We start from the raw sequence: 21120 nt of genomic DNA on the forward strand, positions 1-21120 counted from the left end.
TTTAAGAATATCTATTGTCATATCACTGTTAATTACTTTAGGGAAATGTGTCTGATGCTAATTTGAAGTTTTTGTGTGATTTCTATCCTTTACTATGACATCACAGTTCATTGGTAAAGCCATCATTAGCAATTGATGACATCAAAGTAATGATGACATCAGCCGTTACCATGACATCATAATATAAGACACTATATATATGTAGTATCAATCTGCTTTTCAGTTATCTTAATTCACAGAAGCACAAATTACTTGATTCAGTTTCAATTGCAACTTTATTCAAATAAATTTAAGACTTATTGAGGTTTTAATTTTTCAAATTGCCTCCCTTTCTTCCTATTTTGAGAGCAGAATTGGTCAAAACACACCATGTGGGAAATTTGATGTATGGTAAATTTTATGTAGTACTGCTTTCCCTTATTTTATGCATTTATTGAATAGTGTACATACATTATTATGATTGCCCTGCTTTAATGATGCTTAATTGTTTGTCAGTGTTCCTATGAATGTATACTTAGTTTTATACCATTTAAATTTCACGGCAAAATTATAATCAGTGGTGTCCTTTTTCAGGAATATCTTTTCAGAACTGTAGCTTTTCAACTGGCAAATGGGAGATGTTGGTTCTTGTTCTTACAAGAAAACTCTTGGTTTGAATACTGCTGTGCATTGTCAGAACACATGAGAATCTGAAAACAAGACATTGCTTTATATAAGTAGTACTCAGGAGCTTTTGAATATCGTAAAATGAAATTATCCGACAAAATGGCTGCCCCAACTCATTTAATTCTCCACATTTTTACTTGAAAAACTGCCATTATATGATTTTTCTAAGTTATGTCATAAAAAATATCTAAAATTTGATTTCATTTCATATGAAAATTTATGAAATGAAAACTCATTGAAGAGCCTATATATCTATAATAAAAATGACTTCAGGTCGTGTTTGACCAATTTTCATTTCTTTGAAACAATATGAAATGGTCACAAGTGAGGACAGTTTAGAAAGCAAGCTAATTTTCATTTATACTGTATATTTATACTGTAGTGGATAAACTGCAACCTTGTTATTATGGAATTGATTTAAATTAGAGTTATGGCCCTTGGCTGTTTTATTACCGGTGGACATTGTTGCAATTAGTCACATGATTGTTTAGGTCTGTGGGCCTTTTGTTAAAGAGAAAACATCGATCAGTTGCTCTTTAAAAAAAAAAAATCAGCTTCAGCACATGAAAGATGAGGAACACAGGCTCAATTGGCATTTGAATTTCCAATTTTTGCAGCCCTGTTTGTGACAGATTGAAATGATGGCATCAACTGAATGAAAGTAGAGTTTTGATAAAAATAATTTGAAGAGAAAAAACCGAGGAGAATATGGGTGAATTCCATGACCCTGAACATGGGTGAATTCCATGACCCTAAGGTATTGCATTTCTCTAAAGAGGTAAAATTAACTACTAGATCTTTTTTTCCAACATTTTATAAAATTTTGATTTCAACACCAATCAAAAATATTTTACAGATGGATCCATGAATGAGCTGACCTAGTGTGGATGTACTAGACCTCACATGGCTGCAATGGTTGGATTGGAGGATCGTGGCTGTAGGTTGCAGTGAGGTACATTTGTACCGAGTTTAAGTATGTTTTGATTAATTGAATAATTGGTGGCCTGATAAAGGTGTTCAATTTGATCGCGATGAATGTCAAATAGTGTGAATGTTTTGTTGAAAAATCTTCTAAAATCATTTGTGTGTGATTTTTTTAGATTTTTTGTCGAAATAATCACCATGGTGGTGGAGCATCACCAATTTCACCAAAACTGGTGGGTATTCAGTGTTTTTGTTGATAATCTAAAATATTAAATCCTCTCAGAATAATATTGTACAGCTGAATCCTGTGATGAGCTGACCTCGCATGGCTGTACTGGAGCTGTTGTAGCTGATTACCTCTCATGGCTGCCCTGGATTGGAGGATCGTGGCTGTAGGTTGCAGTGAGGTACATTTGTACCGAGTTTAAGTATGTTTTGATTAATTGAATAATTGGTGGCCTGATAAAGGTGTTCAATTTGATCGCGATGAATGTCAAATAGTGTGAATGTTTTGTTGAAAAATCTTCTAAAATCATTTGTGTGTGATTTTTTTAGATTTTTTGTCGAAATAATCACCATGGTGGTGGAGCATCACCAATTTCACCAAAACTGGTGGGTATTCAGTGTTTTTGTTGATAATCTAAAATATTAAATCCTCTCAGAATAATATTGTACAGCTGAATCCTGTGATGAGCTGACCTCGCATGGCTGTACTGGAGCTGTTGTAGCTGATTACCTCTCATGGCTGCCCTGGATTGGAGGATCGTGGCTGTAGGTTGCAATGAGGTACATTTGTACCGAGTTTAAGTATGTTTTGATTAATTGAATAATTGCTGGCCTGATAAAAGTGTTCAATTTGATCGCGATGAATGTCAAATAGTGTGAATGTTTTGTTGAAAAATCTTCTAAAATCATTTGTGTGTGATTTTTTTAGATTTTTTGTCGAAATAATCACCATGGTGGTGGAGCATCACCAATTTCACCAAAACTGGTGGGTATTCAGTGTTTTTGTTGATAATCTAAAATATTAAATCCTCTCAGAATAATATTGTACAGCTGAATCCTGTGATGAGCTGACCTCGCATGGCTGTACTGGAGCTGTTGTAGCTGATTACCTCTCATGGCTGCCCTGGATTGGAGGATCGTGGCTGTAGGTTGCAGTGAGGTACATTTGTACCGAGTTTAAGTATGTTTTGATTAATTGAATAATTGCTGGCCTGATAAAAGTGTTCAATTTGATCGCGATGAATGTCAAATAGTGTGAATGTTTTGTTGAAAAATCTTCTAAAATCATTTGTGTGTGATTTTTTTTAGATTTTTTGTCGAAATAATCACCATGGTGGTGGAGCATCACCAATTTCACCAAAACTGGTGGCTACATACAAGCACTGGAGCTTTGTTTTCAACAGTACACGGCCTGCAAATCACAGGCAATCGATTTTTCGGCCATAGCGGCGTTCGGTTATCGACGGTTTTACCCCCATCTTTGGTAAGACGGTGTTGTTATCAATTAATCAAATATATTCACACTTGTCAGACTTCTATATTTGCAGGTCCGGCGGCAGGGAGAGGCCTACCTCGCTGGGAGCTAGCTGGTCGGTCAGGTATATTTTGACCAAAATAGAGGTACGTAGGTTCTCTGTTCTAAACCTGTTGTAGGAATGAAGTCTATATTGTGTATCGGATTGAAGTTCTTACAAGGCTACATTCAGACCCTACTGGGAACTCTAGCAATTGGAGGACTGGACGAAGTTGGTTTTTTCATCAGGTCCGCTCAAACTGTACTTCTCCAACATCGCAAGTTCCTTCGGCAAGTAAATGTCCGTGAGTCGTATACAGATATTTCTCCGAACATGTGGGAATTTCAGTTGGCACGCATTCAGTGCAGAACTCGTTATTCCATACACACTCATGGGGTGAGAATGTTTTTGTATGTGGCTTAGCAGGGTTTTCTTGCTTCGAGGGGTTGTGAAACAGGAGTCGAATACGGTGCGACTCGGCTGATAGATCGACCTAGTTCATAATTCGATTGCGACGAGAGAAGGTATGGTGTTTGTTTGCGCCGAATTTGAACTCTTTCCTATACATGGTGTTTTCTTCCCCTGCGAACAGTGTTAAAGTTGATACAAGCAGCGGAGCTTTGTTTTCAACAGTACACGGCCTGCAAATCACAGGCAATCGATTTTTCGGTCATAGCGGCGTTCGGTTATCGACGGTTTTACCCCCATCTTTGGTAAGACGGTGTTGTTATCAATTAATCAAATATATTCACACTTGTCAGACTTCTATATTTGCAGGTCCGGCGGCAGGGAGAGGCCTACCTCGCTGGGAGCTAGCTGGTCGGTCAGGTATATTTTGACCAAAATAGAGGTACGTAGGTTCTCTGTTCTAAACCTGTTGTAGGAATGAAGTCTATATTGTGTATCGGATTGAAGTTCTTACAAGGCTACATTCAGACCCTACTGGGAACTCTAGCAATTGGAGGACTGGACGAAGTTGGTTTTTTCATCAGGTCCGCTCAAACTGTGTACTTCTCCAACATCGCAAGTTCCTTCGGCAAGTAAATGTCCGTGAGTCGTATACAGATATTTCTCCGAACATGTGGGAATTTCAGTTGGCACGCATTCAGTGCAGAACTCGTTATTCCATACACACTCATGGGGTGAGAATGTTTTTGTATGTGGCTTAGCAGGGTTTTCTTGCTTCGAGGGGTTGTGAAACAGGAGTCGAATACGGTGCGACTCGGCTGATAGATCGACCTAGTTCATAATTCGATTGCGACGAGAGAAGGTATGGTGTTTGTTTGCGCCGAATTTGAGCTCTTTCCTATACATGGTGTTTTCTTCCCCTGCGAACAGTGTTAAAGTTGATACAAGCAGCGGAGCTTTGTTTTCAACAGTACGCGGCCTGCAAATCACAGGCAATCGATTTTTCGGCCATAGCGGCGTTCGGTTATCGACGGTTTTACCCCCATCTTTGGTAAGACGGTGTTGTTATCAATTAATCAAATATATTCACACTTGTCAGACTTCTATATTTGCAGGTCCGGCGGCAGGGAGAGGCCTACCTCGCTGGGAGCTAGCTGGTCGGTCAGGTATATTTTTACCAAAATAGAGGTACGTAGGTTCTCTGTTCTAAACCTGTTGTAGGAATGAAGTCTATATTGTGTATCGGATTGAAGTTCTTACAAGGCTACATTCAGACCCTACTGGGAACTCTAGCAATTGGAGGACTGGACGAAGTTGGTTTTTTCATCAGGTCCGCTCAAACTGTGTACTTCTCCAACATCGCAAGTTCCTTCGGCAAGTAAATGTCCGTGAGTCGTATACAGATATTTCTCCGAACATGTGGGAATTTCAGTTGGCACGCATTCAGTGCAGAACTCGTTATTCCATACACACTCATGGGGTGAGAATGTTTTTGTATGTGGCTTAGCAGGGTTTTCTTGCTTCGAGGGGTTGTGAAACAGGAGTCGAATACGGTGCGACTCGGCTGATAGATCGACCTAGTTCATAATTCGATTGCGACGAGAGAAGGTATGGTGTTTGTTTGCGCCGAATTTGAGCTCTTTCCTATACATGGTGTTTTCTTCCCCTGCGAACAGTGTTAAAGTTGATACAAGCAGCGGAGCTTTGTTTTCAACAGTACGCGGCCTGCAAATCACAGGCAATCGATTTTTCGGCCATAGCGGCGTTCGGTTATCGACGGTTTTACCCCCATCTTTGGTAAGACGGTGTTGTTATCAATTAATCAAATATATTCACACTTGTCAGACTTCTATATTTGCAGGTCCGGCGGCAGGGAGAGGCCTACCTCGCTGGGAGCTAGCTGGTCGGTCAGGTATATTTTTACCAAAATAGAGGTACGTAGGTTCTCTGTTCTAAACCTGTTGTAGGAATGAAGTCTATATTGTGTATCGGATTGAAGTTCTTACAAGGCTACATTCAGACCCTACTGGGAACTCTAGCAATTGGAGGACTGGACGAAGTTGGTTTTTTCATCAGGTCCGCTCAAACTGTGTACTTCTCCAACATCGCAAGTTCCTTCGGCAAGTAAATGTCCGTGAGTCGTATACAGATATTTCTCCGAACATGTGGGAATTTCAGTTGGCACGCATTCAGTGCAGAACTCGTTATTCCATACACACTCATGGGGTGAGAATGTTTTTGTATGTGGCTTAGCAGGGTTTTCTTGCTTCGAGGGGTTGTGAAACAGGAGTCGAATACGGTGCGACTCGGCTGATAGATCGACCTAGTTCATAATTCGATTGCGACGAGAGAAGGGATGGTGTTTGTTTGCGCCGAATTTGAGCTCTTTCCTATACATGGTGTTTTCTTCCCCTGCGAACAGTGTTAAAGTTGATACAAGCAGCGGAGCTTTGTTTTCAACAGTACGCGGCCTGCAAATCACAGGCAATCGATTTTTCGGCCATAGCGGCGTTCGGTTATCGACGGTTTTACCCCCATCTTTGGTAAGACGGTGTTGTTATCAATTAATCAAATATATTCACACTTGTCAGACTTCTATATTTGCAGGTCCGGCGGCAGGGAGAGGCCTACCTCGCTGGGAGCTAGCTGGTCGGTCAGGTATATTTTTACCAAAATAGAGGTACGTAGGTTCTCTGTTCTAAACCTGTTGTAGGAATGAAGTCTATATTGTGTATCGGATTGAAGTTCTTACAAGGCTACATTCAGACCCTACTGGGAACTCTAGCAATTGGAGGACTGGACGAAGTTGGTTTTTTCATCAGGTCCGCTCAAACTGTGTACTTCTCCAACATCGCAAGTTCCTTCGGCAAGTAAATGTCCGTGAGTCGTATACAGATATTTCTCCGAACATGTGGGAATTTCAGTTGGCACGCATTCAGTGCAGAACTCGTTATTCCATACACACTCATGGGGTGAGAATGTTTTTGTATGTGGCTTAGCAGGGTTTTCTTGCTTCGAGGGGTTGTGAAACAGGAGTCGAATACGGTGCGACTCGGCTGATAGATCGACCTAGTTCATAATTCGATTGCGACGAGAGAAGGTATGGTGTTTGTTTGCGCCGAATTTGAGCTCTTTCCTATACATGGTGTTTTCTTCCCCTGCGAACAGTGTTAAAGTTGATACAAGCAGCGGAGCTTTGTTTTCAACAGTACGCGGCCTGCAAATCACAGGCAATCGATTTTTCGGCCATAGCGGCGTTCGGTTATCGACGGTTTTACCCCCATCTTTGGTAAGACGGTGTTGTTATCAATTAATCAAATATATTCACACTTGTCAGACTTCTATATTTGCAGGTCCGGCGGCAGGGAGAGGCCTACCTCGCTGGGAGCTAGCTGGTCGGTCAGGTATATTTTTACCAAAATAGAGGTACGTAGGTTCTCTGTTCTAAACCTGTTGTAGGAATGAAGTCTATATTGTGTATCGGATTGAAGTTCTTACAAGGCTACATTCAGACCCTACTGGGAACTCTAGCAATTGGAGGACTGGACGAAGTTGGTTTTTTCATCAGGTCCGCTCAAACTGTGTACTTCTCCAACATCGCAAGTTCCTTCGGCAAGTAAATGTCCGTGAGTCGTATACAGATATTTCTCCGAACATGTGGGAATTTCAGTTGGCACGCATTCAGTGCAGAACTCGTTATTCCATACACACTCATGGGGTGAGAATGTTTTTGTATGTGGCTTAGCAGGGTTTTCTTGCTTCGAGGGGTTGTGAAACAGGAGTCGAATACGGTGCGACTCGGCTGATAGATCGACCTAGTTCATAATTCGATTGCGACGAGAGAAGGTATGGTGTTTGTTTGCGCCGAATTTGAGCTCTTTCCTATACATGGTGTTTTCTTCCCCTGCGAACAGTGTTAAAGTTGATACAAGCAGCGGAGCTTTGTTTTCAACAGTACGCGGCCTGCAAATCACAGGCAATCGATTTTTCGGCCATAGCGGCGTTCGGTTATCGACGGTTTTACCCCCATCTTTGGTAAGACGGTGTTGTTATCAATTAATCAAATATATTCACACTTGTCAGACTTCTATATTTGCAGGTCCGGCGGCAGGGAGAGGCCTACCTCGCTGGGAGCTAGCTGGTCGGTCAGGTATATTTTTACCAAAATAGAGGTACGTAGGTTCTCTGTTCTAAACCTGTTGTAGGAATGAAGTCTATATTGTGTATCGGATTGAAGTTCTTACAAGGCTACATTCAGACCCTACTGGGAACTCTAGCAATTGGAGGACTGGACGAAGTTGGTTTTTTCATCAGGTCCGCTCAAACTGTGTACTTCTCCAACATCGCAAGTTCCTTCGGCAAGTAAATGTCCGTGAGTCGTATACAGATATTTCTCCGAACATGTGGGAATTTCAGTTGGCACGCATTCAGTGCAGAACTCGTTATTCCATACACACTCATGGGGTGAGAATGTTTTTGTATGTGGCTTAGCAGGGTTTTCTTGCTTCGAGGGGTTGTGAAACAGGAGTCGAATACGGTGCGACTCGGCTGATAGATCGACCTAGTTCATAATTCGATTGCGACGAGAGAAGGTATGGTGTTTGTTTGCGCCGAATTTGAGCTCTTTCCTATACATGGTGTTTTCTTCCCCTGCGAACAGTGTTAAAGTTGATACAAGCAGCGGAGCTTTGTTTTCAACAGTACGCGGCCTGCAAATCACAGGCAATCGATTTTTCGGCCATAGCGGCGTTCGGTTATCGACGGTTTTACCCCCATCTTTGGTAAGACGGTGTTGTTATCAATTAATCAAATATATTCACACTTGTCAGACTTCTATATTTGCAGGTCCGGCGGCAGGGAGAGGCCTACCTCGCTGGGAGCTAGCTGGTCGGTCAGGTATATTTTGACCAAAATAGAGGTACGTAGGTTCTCTGTTCTAAACCTGTTGTAGGAATGAAGTCTATATTGTGTATCGGATTGAAGTTCTTACAAGGCTACATTCAGACCCTACTGGGAACTCTAGCAATTGGAGGACTGGACGAAGTTGGTTTTTTCATCAGGTCCGCTCAAACTGTGTACTTCTCCAACATCGCAAGTTCCTTCGGCAAGTAAATGTCCGTGAGTCGTATACAGATATTTCTCCGAACATGTGGGAATTTCAGTTGGCACGCATTCAGTGCAGAACTCGTTATTCCATACACACTCATGGGGTGAGAATGTTTTTGTATGTGGCTTAGCAGGGTTTTCTTGCTTCGAGGGGTTGTGAAACAGGAGTCGAATACGGTGCGACTCGGCTGATAGATCGACCTAGTTCATAATTCGATTGCGACGAGAGAAGGTATGGTGTTTGTTTGCGCCGAATTTGAGCTCTTTCCTATACATGGTGTTTTCTTCCCCTGCGAACAGTGTTAAAGTTGATACAAGCAGCGGAGCTTTGTTTTCAACAGTACGCGGCCTGCAAATCACAGGCAATCGATTTTTCGGCCATAGCGGCGTTCGGTTATCGACGGTTTTACCCCCATCTTTGGTAAGACGGTGTTGTTATCAATTAATCAAATATATTCACACTTGTCAGACTTCTATATTTGCAGGTCCGGCGGCAGGGAGAGGCCTACCTCGCTGGGAGCTAGCTGGTCGGTCAGGTATAGTTTTACCAAAATAGAGGTACGTAGGTTCTCTGTTCTAAACCTGTTGTAGGAATGAAGTCTATATTGTGTATCGGATTGAAGTTCTTACAAGGCTACATTCAGACCCTACTGGGAACTCTAGCAATTGGAGGACTGGACGAAGTTGGTTTTTTCATCAGGTCCGCTCAAACTGTGTACTTCTCCAACATCGCAAGTTCCTTCGGCAAGTAAATGTCCGTGAGTCGTATACAGATATTTCTCCGAACATGTGGGAATTTCAGTTGGCACGCATTCAGTGCAGAACTCGTTATTCCATACACACTCATGGGGTGAGAATGTTTTTGTATGTGGCTTAGCAGGGTTTTCTTGCTTCGAGGGGTTGTGAAACAGGAGTCGAATACGGTGCGACTCGGCTGATAGATCGACCTAGTTCATAATTCGATTGCGACGAGAGAAGGTATGGTGTTTGTTTGCGCCGAATTTGAGCTCTTTCCTATACATGGTGTTTTCTTCCCCTGCGAACAGTGTTAAAGTTGATACAAGCAGCGGAGCTTTGTTTTCAACAGTACGCGGCCTGCAAATCACAGGCAATCGATTTTTCGGCCATAGCGGCGTTCGGTTATCGACGGTTTTACCCCCATCTTTGGTAAGACGGCGTTGTTATCAATTAATCAAATATATTCACACTTGTCAGACTTCTATATTTGCAGGTCCGGCGGCAGGGAGAGGCCTACCTCGCTGGGAGCTAGCTGGTCGGTCAGGTATAGTTTTACCAAAATAGAGGTACGTAGGTTCTCTGTTCTAAACCTGTTGTAGGAATGAAGTCTATATTGTGTATCGGATTGAAGTTCTTACAAGGCTACATTCAGACCCTACTGGGAACTCTAGCAATTGGAGGACTGGACGAAGTTGGTTTTTTCATCAGGTCCGCTCAAACTGTGTACTTCTCCAACATCGCAAGTTCCTTCGGCAAGTAAATGTCCGTGAGTCGTATACAGATATTTCTCCGAACATGTGGGAATTTCAGTTGGCACGCATTCAGTGCAGAACTCGTTATTCCATACACACTCATGGGGTGAGAATGTTTTTGTATGTGGCTTAGCAGGGTTTTCTTGCTTCGAGGGGTTGTGAAACAGGAGTCGAATACGGTGCGACTCGGCTGATAGATCGACCTAGTTCATAATTCGATTGCGACGAGAGAAGGTATGGTGTGTGTTTGCGCCGAATTTGAGCTCTTTCCTATACATGGTGTTTTCTTCCCCTGCGAACAGTGTTAAAGTTGATACAAGCAGCGGAGCTTTGTTTTCAACAGTACGCGGCCTGCAAATCACAGGCAATCGATTTTTCGGCCATAGCGGCGTTCGGTTATCGACGGTTTTACCCCCATCTTTGGTAAGACGGTGTTGTTATCAATTAATCAAATATATTCACACTTGTCAGACTTCTATATTTGCAGGTCCGGCGGCAGGGAGAGGCCTACCTCGCTGGGAGCTAGCTGGTCGGTCAGGTATAGTTTTACCAAAATAGAGGTACGTAGGTTCTCTTGTTCTAAACCTGTTGTAGGAATGAAGTCTATATTGTGTATCGGATTGAAGTTCTTACAAGGCTACATTCAGACCCTACTGGGAACTCTAGCAATTGGAGGACTGGACGAAGTTGGTTTTTTCATCAGGTCCGCTCAAACTGTGTACTTCTCCAACATCGCAAGTTCCTTCGGCAAGTAAATGTCCGTGAGTCGTATACAGATATTTCTCCGAACATGTGGGAATTTCAGTTGGCACGCATTCAGTGCAGAACTCGTTATTCCATACACACTCATGGGGTGAGAATGTTTTTGTATGTGGCTTAGCAGGGTTTTCTTGCTTCGAGGGGTTGTGAAACAGGAGTCGAATACGGTGCGACTCGGCTGATAGATCGACCTAGTTCATAATTCGATTGCGACGAGAGAAGGTATGGTGTTTGTTTGCGCCGAATTTGAGCTCTTTCCTATACATGGTGTTTTCTTCCCCTGCGAACAGTGTTAAAGTTGATACAAGCAGCGGAGCTTTGTTTTCAACAGTACACGGCCTGCAAATCACAGGCAATCGATTTTTCGGCCATAGCGGCGTTCGGTTATCGACGGTTTTACCCCCATCTTTGGTAAGACGGTGTTGTTATCAATTAATCAAATATATTCACACTTGTCAGACTTCTATATTTGCAGGTCCGGCGGCAGGGAGAGGCCTACCTCGCTGGGAGCTAGCTGGTCGGTCAGGTATATTTTGACCAAAATAGAGGTACGTAGGTTCTCTGTTCTAAACCTGTTGTAGGAATGAAGTCTATATTGTGTATCGGATTGAAGTTCTTACAAGGCTACATTCAGACCCTACTGGGAACTCTAGCAATTGGAGGACTGGACGAAGTTGGTTTTTTCATCAGGTCCGCTCAAACTGTGTACTTCTCCAACATCGCAAGTTCCTTCGGCAAGTAAATGTCCGTGAGTCGTATACAGATATTTCTCCGAACATGTGGGAATTTCAGTTGGCACGCATTCAGTGCAGAACTCGTTATTCCATACACACTCATGGGGTGAGAATGTTTTTGTATGTGGCTTAGCAGGGTTTTCTTGCTTCGAGGGGTTGTGAAACAGGAGTCGAATACGGTGCGACTCGGCTGATAGATCGACCTAGTTCATAATTCGATTGCGACGAGAGAAGGTATGGTGTTTGTTTGCGCCGAATTTGAGCTCTTTCCTATACATGGTGTTTTCTTCCCCTGCGAACAGTGTTAAAGTTGATACAAGCAGCGGAGCTTTGTTTTCAACAGTACGCGGCCTGCAAATCACAGGCAATCGATTTTTCGGCCATAGCGGCGTTCGGTTATCGACGGTTTTACCCCCATCTTTGGTAAGACGGTGTTGTTATCAATTAATCAAATATATTCACACTTGTCAGACTTCTATATTTGCAGGTCCGGCGGCAGGGAGAGGCCTACCTCGCTGGGAGCTAGCTGGTCGGTCAGGTATATTTTGACCAAAATAGAGGTACGTAGGTTCTCTGTTCTAAACCTGTTGTAGGAATGAAGTCTATATTGTGTATCGGATTGAAGTTCTTACAAGGCTACATTCAGACCCTACTGGGAACTCTAGCAATTGGAGGACTGGACGAAGTTGGTTTTTTCATCAGGTCCGCTCAAACTGTGTACTTCTCCAACATCGCAAGTTCCTTCGGCAAGTAAATGTCCGTGAGTCGTATACAGATATTTCTCCGAACATGTGGGAATTTCAGTTGGCACGCATTCAGTGCAGAACTCGTTATTCCATACACACTCATGGGGTGAGAATGTTTTTGTATGTGGCTTAGCAGGGTTTTCTTGCTTCGAGGGGTTGTGAAACAGGAGTCGAATACGGTGCGACTCGGCTGATAGATCGACCTAGTTCATAATTCGATTGCGACGAGAGAAGGTATGGTGTTTGTTTGCGCCGAATTTGAGCTCTTTCCTATACATGGTGTTTTCTTCCCCTGCGAACAGTGTTAAAGTTGATACAAGCAGCGGAGCTTTGTTTTCAACAGTACGCGGCCTGCAAATCACAGGCAATCGATTTTTCGGCCATAGCGGCGTTCGGTTATCGACGGTTTTACCCCCATCTTTGGTAAGACGGTGTTGTTATCAATTAATCAAATATATTCACACTTGTCAGACTTCTATATTTGCAGGTCCGGCGGCAGGGAGAGGCCTACCTCGCTGGGAGCTAGCTGGTCGGTCAGGTATATTTTGACCAAAATAGAGGTACGTAGGTTCTCTGTTCTAAACCTGTTGTAGGAATGAAGTCTATATTGTGTATCGGATTGAAGTTCTTACAAGGCTACATTCAGACCCTACTGGGAACTCTAGCAATTGGAGGACTGGACGAAGTTGGTTTTTTCATCAGGTCCGCTCAAACTGTGTACTTCTCCAACATCGCAAGTTCCTTCGGCAAGTAAATGTCCGTGAGTCGTATACAGATATTTCTCCGAACATGTGGGAATTTCAGTTGGCACGCATTCAGTGCAGAACTCGTTATTCCATACACACTCATGGGGTGAGAATGTTTTTGTATGTGGCTTAGCAGGGTTTTCTTGCTTCGAGGGGTTGTGAAACAGGAGTCGAATACGGTGCGACTCGGCTGATAGATCGACCTAGTTCATAATTCGATTGCGACGAGAGAAGGTATGGTGTTTGTTTGCGCCGAATTTGAGCTCTTTCCTATACATGGTGTTTTCTTCCCCTGCGAACAGTGTTAAAGTTGATACAAGCAGCGGAGCTTTGTTTTCAACAGTACGCGGCCTGCAAATCACAGGCAATCGATTTTTCGGCCATAGCGGCGTTCGGTTATCGACGGTTTTACCCCCATCTTTGGTAAGACGGTGTTGTTATCAATTAATCAAATATATTCACACTTGTCAGACTTCTATATTTGCAGGTCCGGCGGCAGGGAGAGGCCTACCTCGCTGGGAGCTAGCTGGTCGGTCAGGTATATTTTGACCAAAATAGAGGTACGTAGGTTCTCTGTTCTAAACCTGTTGTAGGAATGAAGTCTATATTGTGTATCGGATTGAAGTTCTTACAAGGCTACATTCAGACCCTACTGGGAACTCTAGCAATTGGAGGACTGGACGAAGTTGGTTTTTTCATCAGGTCCGCTCAAACTGTGTACTTCTCCAACATCGCAAGTTCCTTCGGCAAGTAAATGTCCGTGAGTCGTATACAGATATTTCTCCGAACATGTGGGAATTTCAGTTGGCACGCATTCAGTGCAGAACTCGTTATTCCATACACACTCATGGGGTGAGAATGTTTTTGTATGTGGCTTAGCAGGGTTTTCTTGCTTCGAGGGGTTGTGAAACAGGAGTCGAATACGGTGCGACTCGGCTGATAGATCGACCTAGTTCATAATTCGATTGCGACGAGAGAAGGTATGGTGTTTGTTTGCGCCGAATTTGAGCTCTTTCCTATACATGGTGTTTTCTTCCCCTGCGAACAGTGTTAAAGTTGATACAAGCAGCGGAGCTTTGTTTTCAACAGTACGCGGCCTGCAAATCACAGGCAATCGATTTTTCGGCCATAGCGGCGTTCGGTTATCGACGGTTTTACCCCCATCTTTGGTAAGACGGCGTTGTTATCAATTAATCAAATATATTCACACTTGTCAGACTTCTATATTTGCAGGTTCGGCGGCAGGGAGAGGCCTACCTCGCTGGGAGCTAGCTGGTCGGTCAGGTATATTTTGACCAAAATAGAGGTACGTAGGTTCTCTGTTCTAAACCTGTTGTAGGAATGAAGTCTATATTGTGTATCGGATTGAAGTTCTTACAAGGCTACATTCAGACCCTACTGGGAACTCTAGCAATTGGAGGACTGGACGAAGTTGGTTTTTTCATCAGGTCCGCTCAAACTGTGTACTTCTCCAACATCGCAAGTTCCTTCGGCAAGTAAATGTCCGTGAGTCGTATACAGATATTTCTCCGAACATGTGGGAATTTCAGTTGGCACGCATTCAGTGCAGAACTCGTTATTCCATACACACTCATGGGGTGAGAATGTTTTTGTATGTGGCTTAGCAGGGTTTTCTTGCTTCGAGGGGTTGTGAAACAGGAGTCGAATACGGTGCGACTCGGCTGATAGATCGACCTAGTTCATAATTCGATTGTGACGAGAGAAGGTATGGTGTTTGTTTGCGCCGAATTTGAGCTCTTTCCTATACATGGTGTTTTCTTCCCCTGCGAACAGTGTTAAAGTTGATACAAGCAGCGGAGCTTTGTTTTCAACAGTACGCGGCCTGCAAATCACAGGCAATCGATTTTTCGGCCATAGCGGCGTTCGGTTATCGACGGTTTTACCCCCATCTTTGGTAAGACGGTGTTGTTATCAATTAATCAAATATATTCACACTTGTCAGACTTCTATATTTGCAGGTCCGGCGGCAGGGAGAGGCCTACCTCGCTGGGAGCTAGCTGGTCGGTCAGGTATATTTTGACCAAAATAGAGGTACGTAGGTTCTCTGTTCTAAACCTGTTGTAGGAATGAAGTCTATATTGTGTATCGGATTGAAGTTCTTACAAGGCTACATTCAGACCCTACTGGGAACTCTAGCAATTGGAGGACTGGACGAAGTTGGTTTTTTCATCAGGTCCGCTCAAACTGTGTACTTCTCCAACATCGCAAGTTCCTTCGGCAAGTAAATGTCCGTGAGTCGTATACAGATATTTCTCCGAACATGTGGGAATTTCAGTTGGCACGCATTCAGTGCAGAACTCGTTATTCCATACACACTCATGGGGTGAGAATGTTTTTGTATGTGGCTTAGCAGGGTTTTCTTGCTTCGAGGGGTTGTGAAACAGGAGTCGAATACGGTGCGACTCGGCTGATAGATCGACCTAGTTCATAATTCGATTGCGACGAGAGAAGGTATGGTGTTTGTTTGCGCCGAATTTGAGCTCTTTCCTATACATGGTGTTTTCTTCCCCTGCGAACAGTGTTAAAGTTGATACAAGCAGCGGAGCTTTGTTTTCAACAGTACGCGGCCTGCAAATCACAGGCAATCGATTTTTCGGCCATAGCGGCGTTCGGTTATCGACGGTTTTACCCCCATCTTTGGTAAGACGGTGTTGTTATCAATTAATCAAATATATTCACACTTGTCAGACTTCTATATTTGCAGGTCGGGCGGCAGGGAGAGGCCTACCTCGCTGGGAGCTAGCTGGTCGGTCAGGTATATTTTGACCAAAATAGAGGTACGTAGGTTCTCTGTTCTAAACCTGTTGTAGGAATGAAGTCTATATTGTGTATCGGATTGAAGTTCTTACAAGGCTACATTCAGACCCTACTGGGAACTCTAGCAATTGGAGGACTGGACGAAGTTGGTTTTTTCATCAGGTCCGCTCAAACTGTGTACTTCTCCAACATCGCAAGTTCCTTCGGCAAGTAAATGTCCGTGAGTCGTATACAGATATTTCTCCGAACATGTGGGAATTTCAGTTGGCACGCATTCAGTGCAGAACTCGTTATTCCATACACACTCATGGGGTGAGAATGTTTTTGTATGTGGCTTAGCAGGGTTTTCTTGCTTCGAGGGGTTGTGAAACAGGAGTCGAATACGGTGCGACTCGGCTGATAGATCGACCTAGTTCATAATTCGATTGCGACGAGAGAAGGTATGGTGTTTGTTTGCGCCGAATTTGAGCTCTTTCCTATACATGGTGTTTTCTTCCCCTGCGAACAGTGTTAAAGTTGATACAAGCAGCGGAGCTTTGTTTTCAACAGTACACGGCCTGCAAATCACAGGCAATCGATTTTTCGGCCATAGCGGCGTTCGGTTATCGACGGTTTTACCCCCATCTTTGGTAAGACGGTGTTGTTATCAATTAATCAAATATATTCACACTTGTCAGACTTCTATATTTGCAGGTCCGGCGGCAGGGAGAGGCCTACCTCGCTGGGAGCTAGCTGGTCGGTCAGGTATATTTTGACCAAAATAGAGGTACGTAGGTTCTCTGTTCTAAACCTGTTGTAGGAATGAAGTCTATATTGTGTATCGGATTGAAGTTCTTACAAGGCTACATTCAGACCCTACTGGGAACTCTAGCAATTGGAGGACTGGACGAAGTTGGTTTTTTCATCAGGTCCGCTCAAACTGTGTACTTCTCCAACATCGCAAGTTCCTTCGGCAAGTAAATGTCCGTGAGTCGTATACAGATATTTCTCCGAACATGTGGGAATTTCAGTTGGCACGCATTCAGTGCAGAACTCGTTATTCCATACACACTCATGGGGTGAGAATGTTTTTGTATGTGGCTTAGCAGGGTTTTCTTGCTTCGAGGGGTTGTGAAACAGGAGTCGAATACGGTGCGACTCGGCTGATAGATCGACCTAGTTCATAATTCGATTGCGACGAGAGAAGGTATGGTGTTTGTTTGCGCCGAATTTGAGCTCTTTCCTATACATGGTGTTTTCTTCCCCTGCGAACAGTGTTAAAGTTGATACAAGCAGCGGAGCTTTGTTTTCAACAGTACGCGGCCTGCAAATCACAGGCAATCGATTTTTCGGCCATAGCGGCGTTCGGTTATCGACGGTTTTACCCCCATCTTTGGTAAGACGGTGTTGTTATCAATTAATCAAATATATTCACACTTGTCAGACTTCTATATTTGCAGGTCCGGCGGCAGGGAGAGGCCTACCTCGCTGGGAGCTAGCTGGTCGGTCAGGTATAGTTTTACCAAAATAGAGGTACGTAGGTTCTCTTGTTCTAAACCTGTTGTAGGAATGAAGTCTATATTGTGTATCGGATTGAAGTTCTTACAAGGCTACATTCAGACCCTACTGGGAACTCTAGCAATTGGAGGACTGGACGAAGTTGGTTTTTTCATCAGGTCCGCTCAAACTGTGTACTTCTCCAACATCGCAAGTTCCTTCGGCAAGTAAATGTCCGTGAGTCGTATACAGATATTTCTCCGAACATGTGGGAATTTCAGTTGGCACGCATTCAGTGCAGAACTCGTTATTCCATACACACTCATGGGGTGAGAATGTTTTTGTATGTGGCTTAGCAGGGTTTTCTTGCTTCGAGGGGTTGTGAAACAGGAGTCGAATACGGTGCGACTCGGCTGATAGATCGACCTAGTTCATAATTCGATTGCGACGAGAGAAGGTATGGTGTTTGTTTGCGCCGAATTTGAGCTCTTTCCTATACATGGTGTTTTCTTCCCCTGCGAACAGTGTTAAAGTTGATACAAGCAGCGGAGCTTTGTTTTCAACAGTACGCGGCCTGCAAATCACAGGCAATCGATTTTTCGGCCATAGCGGCGTTCGGTTATCGACGGTTTTACCCCCATCTTTGGTAAGACGGCGTTGTTATCAATTAATCAAATATATTCACACTTGTCAGACTTCTATATTTGCAGGTTCGGCGGCAGGGAGAGGCCTACCTCGCTGGGAGCTAGCTGGTCGGTCAGGTATATTTTGACCAAAATAGAGGTACGTAGGTTCTCTGTTCTAAACCTGTTGTAGGAATGAAGTCTATATTGTGTATCGGATTGAAGTTCTTACAAGGCTACATTCAGACCCTACTGGGAACTCTAGCAATTGGAGGACTGGACGAAGTTGGTTTTTTCATCAGGTCCGCTCAAACTGTGTACTTCTCCAACATCGCAAGTTCCTTCGGCAAGTAAATGTCCGTGAGTCGTATACAGATATTTCTCCGAACATGTGGGAATTTCAGTTGGCACGCATTCAGTGCAGAACTCGTTATTCCATACACACTCATGGGGTGAGAATGTTTTTGTATGTGGCTTAGCAGGGTTTTCTTGCTTCGAGGGGTTGTGAAACAGGAGTCGAATACGGTGCGACTCGGCTGATAGATCGACCTAGTTCATAATTCGATTGCGACGAGAGAAGGTATGGTGTTTGTTTGCGCCGAATTTGAGCTCTTTCCTATACATGGTGTTTTCTTCCCCTGCGAACAGTGTTAAAGTTGATACAAGCAGCGGAGCTTTGTTTTCAACAGTACGCGGCCTGCAAATCACAGGCAATCGATTTTTCGGCCATAGCGGCGTTCGGTTATCGACGGTTTTACCCCCATCTTTGGTAAGACGGTGTTGTTATCAATTAATCAAATATATTCACACTTGTCAGACTTCTATATTTGCAGGTCCGGCGGCAGGGAGAGGCCTACCTCGCTGGGAGCTAGCTGGTCGGTCAGGTATATTTTGACCAAAATAGAGGTACGTAGGTTCTCTGTTCTAAACCTGTTGTAGGAATGAAGTCTATATTGTGTATCGGATTGAAGTTCTTACAAGGCTACATTCAGACCCTACTGGGAACTCTAGCAATTGGAGGACTGGACGAAGTTGGTTTTTTCATCAGGTCCGCTCAAACTGTGTACTTCTCCAACATCGCAAGTTCCTTCGGCAAGTAAATGTCCGTGAGTCGTATACAGATATTTCTCCGAACATGTGGGAATTTCAGTTGGCACGCATTCAGTGCAGAACTCGTTATTCCATACACACTCATGGGGTGAGAATGTTTTTGTATGTGGCTTAGCAGGGTTTTCTTGCTTCGAGGGGTTGTGAAACAGGAGTCGAATACGGTGCGACTCGGCTGATAGATCGACCTAGTTCATAATTCGATTGCGACGAGAGAAGGTATGGTGTTTGTTTGCGCCGAATTTGAGCTCTTTCCTATACATGGTGTTTTCTTCCCCTGCGAACAGTGTTAAAGTTGATACAAGCAGCGGAGCTTTGTTTTCAACAGTACGCGGCCTGCAAATCGCAGGCAATCGATTTTTCGGCCATAGCGGCGTTCGGTTATCGACGGTTTTACCCCCATCTTTGGTAAGACGGCGTTGTTATCAATTAATCAAATATATTCACACTTGTCAGACTTCTATATTTGCAGGTTCGGCGGCAGGGAGAGGCCTACCTCGCTGGGAGCTAGCTGGTCGGTCAGGTATATTTTGACCAAAATAGAGGTACGTAGGTTCTCTGTTCTAAACCTGTTGTAGGAATGAAGTCTATATTGTGTATCGGATTGAAGTTCTTACAAGGCTACATTCAGACCCTACTGGGAACTCTAGCAATTGGAGGACTGGACGAAGTTGGTTTTTTCATCAGGTCCGCTCAAACTGTGTACTTCTCCAACATCGCAAGTTCCTTCGGCAAGTAAATGTCCGTGAGTCGTATACAGATATTTCTCCGAACATGTGGGAATTTCAGTTGGCACGCATTCAGTGCAGAACTCGTTATTCCATACACACTCATGGGGTGAGAATGTTTTTGTATGTGGCTTAGCAGGGTTTTCTTGCTTCGAGGGGTTGTGAAACAGGAGTCGAATACGGTGCGACTCGGCTGATAGATCGACCTAGTTCATAATTCGATTGCGACGAGAGAAGGTATGGTGTTTGTTTGCGCCGAATTTGAGCTCTTTCCTATACATGGTGTTTTCTTCCCCTGCGAACAGTGTTAAAGTTGATACAAGCAGCGGAGCTTTGTTTTCAACAGTACGCGGCCTGCAAATCACAGGCAATCGATTTTTCGGCCATAGCGGCGTTCGGTTATCGACGGTTTTACCCCCATCTTTGGTAAGACGGTGTTGTTATCAATTAATCAAATATATTCACACTTGTCAGACTTCTATATTTGCAGGTCCGGCGGCAGGGAGAGGCCTACCTCGCTGGGAGCTAGCTGGTCGGTCAGGTATATTTTGACCAAAATAGAGGTACGTAGGTTCTCTGTTCTAAACCTGTTGTAGGAATGAAGTCTATATTGTGTATCGGATTGAAGTTCTTACAAGGCTACATTCAGACCCTACTGGGAACTCTAGCAATTGGAGGACTGGACGAAGTTGGTTTTTTCATCAGGTCCGCTCAAACTGTGTACTTCTCCAACATCGCAAGTTCCTTCGGCAAGTAAATGTCCGTGAGTCGTATACAGATATTTCTCCGAACATGTGGGAATTTCAGTTGGCACGCATTCAGTGCAGAACTCGTTATTCCATACACACTCATGGGGTGAGAATGTTTTTGTATGTGGCTTAGCAGGGTTTTCTTGCTTCGAGGGGTTGTGAAACAGGAGTCGAATACGGTGCGACTCGGCTGATAGATCGACCTAGTTCATAATTCGATTGCGACGAGAGAAGGTATGGTGTTTGTTTGCGCCGAATTTGAGCTCTTTCCTATACATGGTGTTTTCTTTCCCTGCGAACAGTGTTAAAGTTGATACAAGCAGCGGAGCTTTGTTTTCAACAGTACGCGGCCTGCAAATCACAGGCAATCGATTTTTCGGCCATAGCGGCGTTCGGTTATCGACGGTTTTACCCCCATCTTTGGTAAGACGGCGTTGTTATCAATTAATCAAATATATTCACACTTGTCAGACTTCTATATTTGCAGGTTCGGCGGCAGGGAGAGGCCTACCTCGCTGGGAGCTAGCTGGTCGGTCAGGTATATTTTGACCAAAATAGAG

The 21120-nt window shown here is 43.9% G+C and overlaps 1 protein-coding gene across 1 annotated transcript; it reads left to right on the forward strand.

Annotated features, from left to right (window-relative positions):
* The first annotated feature begins 1569 nt into the window (after window positions 1-1569).
* On the forward strand, window positions 1570-21109 carry LOC132553645 (collagen alpha-1(II) chain-like). The gene is made up of 26 exons (XM_060217905.1): window positions 1570-1603; window positions 3144-3194; window positions 3888-3938; window positions 4634-4684; window positions 5380-5430; window positions 6126-6176; window positions 6872-6922; window positions 7618-7668; window positions 8364-8414; window positions 9110-9160; window positions 9856-9906; window positions 10602-10652; window positions 11349-11399; window positions 12095-12145; window positions 12841-12891; window positions 13587-13637; window positions 14333-14383; window positions 15079-15129; window positions 15825-15875; window positions 16571-16621; window positions 17317-17367; window positions 18064-18114; window positions 18810-18860; window positions 19556-19606; window positions 20302-20352; window positions 21048-21109. The coding sequence occupies exons 1-26, from the start codon at window positions 1570-1572 to the stop codon at window positions 21107-21109; spliced, it is 1320 nt and encodes a 439-aa protein (XP_060073888.1).
* The last annotated feature ends 11 nt before the right edge of the window (window positions 21110-21120 follow it).

This window comes from Ylistrum balloti, unplaced genomic scaffold, assembly GCF_031769215.1.
Source record: "Ylistrum balloti isolate Yb309-2 unplaced genomic scaffold, AGI_CSIRO_Ybal_v1 Utg370342, whole genome shotgun sequence".
In the NCBI taxonomy this organism is placed as follows: domain Eukaryota; kingdom Metazoa; phylum Mollusca; class Bivalvia; order Pectinida; family Pectinidae; genus Ylistrum; species Ylistrum balloti.